We start from the raw sequence: 4,317 nt of genomic DNA, 5'->3' as shown, positions 1-4,317 counted from the left end.
TATAATAAATAGCGAAAGGTGGACTGGGACCCCCCTACACACACTATATTACAACCAGAAGTGATTCTACATTTCAATATCTTGTCCCAGTATTATCTGGCATTGCAAAGGAAAAACATTGAATATTTTTCTCAACAGGAGCTTTTCCCCTGCCATAAGGATAATGGCAGAAAGGAGTGTGAGTTCTACCACAGTCCTTGTCCTTATTTTTGGCCCATTTTCCCGTGTTTAGATCAGAATTTAACAGTCCACTGTTTCACACTGGCATCATGAGAGGTGGTGACGAGGGTGTGCTCATCAACCCAGGCCAGGCCACTGACATGGTGCAGCTTGTGGGCATCCACGAGCCTGACTCTCTTATCTGAGTCGTGGACAGTCCAGACAAAGATCATCATGTCCATCCCACCACTGGCAAAGTGCTCATTATCGGGGGACCAGGACAGTGATGCAATTCTTGCGTGGTGTCCATAGAACTCATCTTTGACCGCATAGTTGTCTGCTACAACGAAGATCGTGACCACCTTCTCATCTGTGACTGCGAGGTAGGCTCCGTCGCTGGAGTAAGCCATGACAGTAATGGGCCCCTTAACCTCCAGGATCTGGTCTTCTTTTTTCAGTGTGTTACCCTGGATGGAGTACAGGTGAATTTTCCCTTTGGCATCGCCCACTGCAGCAGTACTTCCCCCACAGTGCAGGGCTCCAGCCTCGGGAGTGTAGCCCAGGTTGTCCAAAGAGAACGCCTTCTTCTTGTCCTTCAGCAAGACCAAGTGCTCAATGCACACAACCAGAGTCAGCCCCCCTGGTGCTACTGACACACATTTAGGCTGGGTATCCATCTTCACCACATCAGAGTCACTATACTCCTTTTTGTTGAGGTTGATGTAGCGTACGGTATCGTCCATGCTGCAGGTCACCAACTGGTCTGCGTCATCCACCACCATCTTGCTCACCTGGTTGGTATGGCCGTTGCCCACAAATGTATCATTCTCCCCAGTTTCCGAGTCCCAGAAATTGATGTGTCCGTCATGACTGCCGGTGTAGATGGTTGTCCGCTCTTCATTTTTGTGCACCGCTACTGAATGGATGGAGTTGATGTGACCCTTAATTGTTCGCAGTGGCCGATCTGGGTTGTTCTTGTCCAGGTAATTAATGTATCCTGCCAAGGAGATGCTGAGGATGTGATCATTCTGCCACAGGCACCCCAGCTGCTGGTCAATGACATCAGGACCCATGTTGAACGTAGTGACAGCTGTGCCTGCTCCAACGTCCCACAGCTTCACAGTCCTGTCCCCTGAGGCAGAGATCATCTGGGAGCTGTCGGGGCTCCAGCTCACCGCATAAACACCTCCATCATGGGCCTTCTCTCCGCCCAGTGAGGTTATCTTTTCACCAGTATTTCCATCATACAAATGGATTTGACCGTCAGCACCAGCTGTAACATAACGGCTTCCATCTGGGGAAAAACGCACCGCGTTGACAAAGCCGCTGTGGTCGTCTCTTGTGTTCTTGAACTTGAAGGGGGGGCCTTCTGAGAGAGCCACTTTGGTGTCATCACTACCAGTGATCAGGAGGGATGGTCGTGTCTGCTTGATGTCTACGCTGTTTATGACTTTGGAGTGGCCAATCACTTCGCCCACTGAGGAGCCGGTATCCATTAAGAACACGGCACCAAACTTATTTTGTCCCTCCCCCACAACGGCAATCCTTTGGCTGTCCTCCGTCCAGGCAATATCCTTGATCATCCCACAAAATGGCTGGTACTCATGTTTGAGCAAGTGTTCCTTCTGGGTGGTGTCCCAGATTCTGATCTTTCCTGATACATCTGCAGAGGCAATGTAAAAACCACTGGGCGCATACTTGGCAACATTCACTTGATGTGCATGCTCTGTGTAAATGTCAGCTATTGCAGGGTTTTCAATGTTCCTGATAATGACGCTCTTCCCATTGGTGTAGAGGAAATTGATGCCTTTGGGATCTCCGCCAAGCACTTTGGCAACGCCCCTCGTTACTGAGGGGAGACAGGCAAATACATGTTTGAATTCAAGCGACATTTCCACAGTTGTTTGTTTATTTTGCTGGCTGCAGTCTTCGACATCTTATATAGGTTGACCAGGGCACTGGTCTGGCGTCACACGCAACGCAAACCGTTGTCATGCATGCCTAACAACGCCCTTGCAAGTTCATTCCATGCTAGGGGCAAGATAACGGTGCTGTGTCATTTTTCCGATGGCACATTATTCCGACGGCGTGTTGGTTCGACTCGCCCCATTACTAACCATATCCCTAACCCTAACCCTAACCCTAACCGCACACGAAGCCACGCAGTCGGAGTAATGGGATGTCGGACTTATGGGCAGTCCCCAAGCTAACACCTTTAATGGTACATCACCGCCAGCGGTTTCCTGACGACCTGGAGGATGTCTCTGCTATCTTCTTCCATTTAAATAGTAGCAGTTTGGATAGATTAATCCAACCGTAAGTGGGCCAGAGAAATGTATATGTGAACACTGTAAGATGTGTGTGATCGGCAGCAGACCAGACCTACTTCTCGTTCTGGAACTAATGGCCTTGAGAGAGGTATTGACGATGTGATGTGATGTACTGTATAACTAAATTAATAGATGCATAGTCAGTTTGTCCAGATGACTTAAGAGTTTAGTACGTATTAGTCACACAACTCTGTTAAGCTGTCATGATAGTTTGCTAAAAATGACAATGAGTGCGATATATCTGTTTATTTTTTTCTTTTGTCAGTTAAATTGTCTACAGTGATTTTACCAATTATTTGGACTGGAGGGCTGCTGTTTATTAATAGTGAAAAAGCAACCTAGCACCTAATTATAAATGTTGACAATACTAGATTAATTCTATAAATTCAATTGTTGTTATCTGTTTGACTGGTGGGAAATCTAGTGCAATAATACAATATAGCATAATAGCAGCTGCAATGTGTCATTTTCAAAACAGACTAAATGCAAACCCCAATACAGACAGCTGTTCTCATTCTCATATGACAAGACTTCTTAAACCATAAACATTTGCTGGAGGAGACTGGCAAAGTCTGTTTTCCATGTTTGGCAGTGAAGTGTGCCAATGCTTTTTGGCACAATCTTTTACAGCGTTCCAGTACTTGCACCTCTGAAGGTTAGGTCAAAATGCGGTAGTTGTCATAGTGACAAGATGCTGCCCTGACAGCACTCAGGCCTGATGGGTGAGGCAATTGCCATATCAATTAGACAAGAAAGCCTGCTCTCAAAGCTTTCAAGCAGACAATGTGGAAATAAGGGAAGGCTGAGACGGGCATGTGATAGTATAGAGGGGATGCTAGGCAGCATGGGTTGCCAGGTGTTACCTAAATGCGCAGGTTACATAACTACACAGACACATACACACACTGATGAAAAAACATCCCGGGTAGTGAAGCATGAATTGAATGTATTGTGGTCTCACGGTAATGAGGACCATCTGGGAGATACTCCCTGAATACATTGACCTGCATGTCAACGATCAGCCACAGGCTGCCAATGTATTTACCCCCCTGTCATGCAGAGAATACAGTAGGTGCTTCCCTTCAATCCACACATATAGGCCCCAGTGGCAGTGGTGTAAACTAAAGTAACTAAGTACATTTACTGAAGTACTGTACTTAAGTACACTTTTGAGGATTTTTTTACTTTACTGGAGTGTTTACAATTTCCAGTACTTTTACTCTACACTAGAATTATTTGACAGCTTTAGTTACATGTAACTTTGCAGATTTAGATTATTATCACAAAACATACATTAACCACTTCAGCCCTATACTGTACATATTTTGTCTCACAATGCGTCGCGATGCGACGCATTGTGAGCTTGTAGATCTGCTATTTTCAAAATATATGACATGTGATACAGTATATGAGCACAATTACTGAAGTCCTATAGAACAGTGTGGTTAGAACAGTATGGTATATATATATATATATATATATATATATATTGTAGGGGTAGTTGAATACAAGATTCAAGATTCAAGATTCAAGATTCAAGATGTTTATTGTCACAAGGTACAAAGTACAAGTACATGCACTGTGAAAAACTTAGGTTGGAGGTGCTCCATAAAACAAAGAATAAAAACAGTTCATCAATAACAATACTAAACTTCCGTAAAGATTAAAAACAGTTTAAAAGTCAGTTTAAAAGACCAGGGTCAGCACACAAGGCCGTCACACCATGGAAATAAATAATTTCATTTCATAGACTTGTTTAATAGTCTCACAGCCTGGGGTAAAAAACTGTTCTTCAGTCTACTCGTGCTTGCTTTGATGCTTCTATACC

General features: G+C 44.6%; 1 protein-coding gene across 1 annotated transcript; it reads right to left on the bottom strand.

Annotated features, from left to right (window-relative positions):
* Window positions 1–233: 233 nt before the first annotated feature.
* Window positions 234–2,051, bottom strand: LOC311060694 (WD repeat-containing protein 1-like; the record flags this gene model as incomplete). Its single annotated transcript, XM_084078980.1, has 1 exon — window positions 234–2,051. The coding sequence occupies one exon, from the start codon at window positions 2,049–2,051 to the stop codon at window positions 234–236; it is 1,818 nt and encodes a 605-aa protein (XP_083935106.1).
* Between the last annotated feature and the right edge of the window lie 2,266 nt (window positions 2,052–4,317).

This window comes from Gymnoscopelus microlampas (genome assembly GCF_963454915.1).
Source record: "Gymnoscopelus microlampas genome assembly, chromosome: 2".
NCBI classification, from domain to species: Eukaryota; Metazoa; Chordata; class Actinopteri; order Myctophiformes; family Myctophidae; genus Gymnoscopelus; species Gymnoscopelus microlampas.
This window is presented reverse-complemented; position numbering and strand designations above follow the sequence as displayed.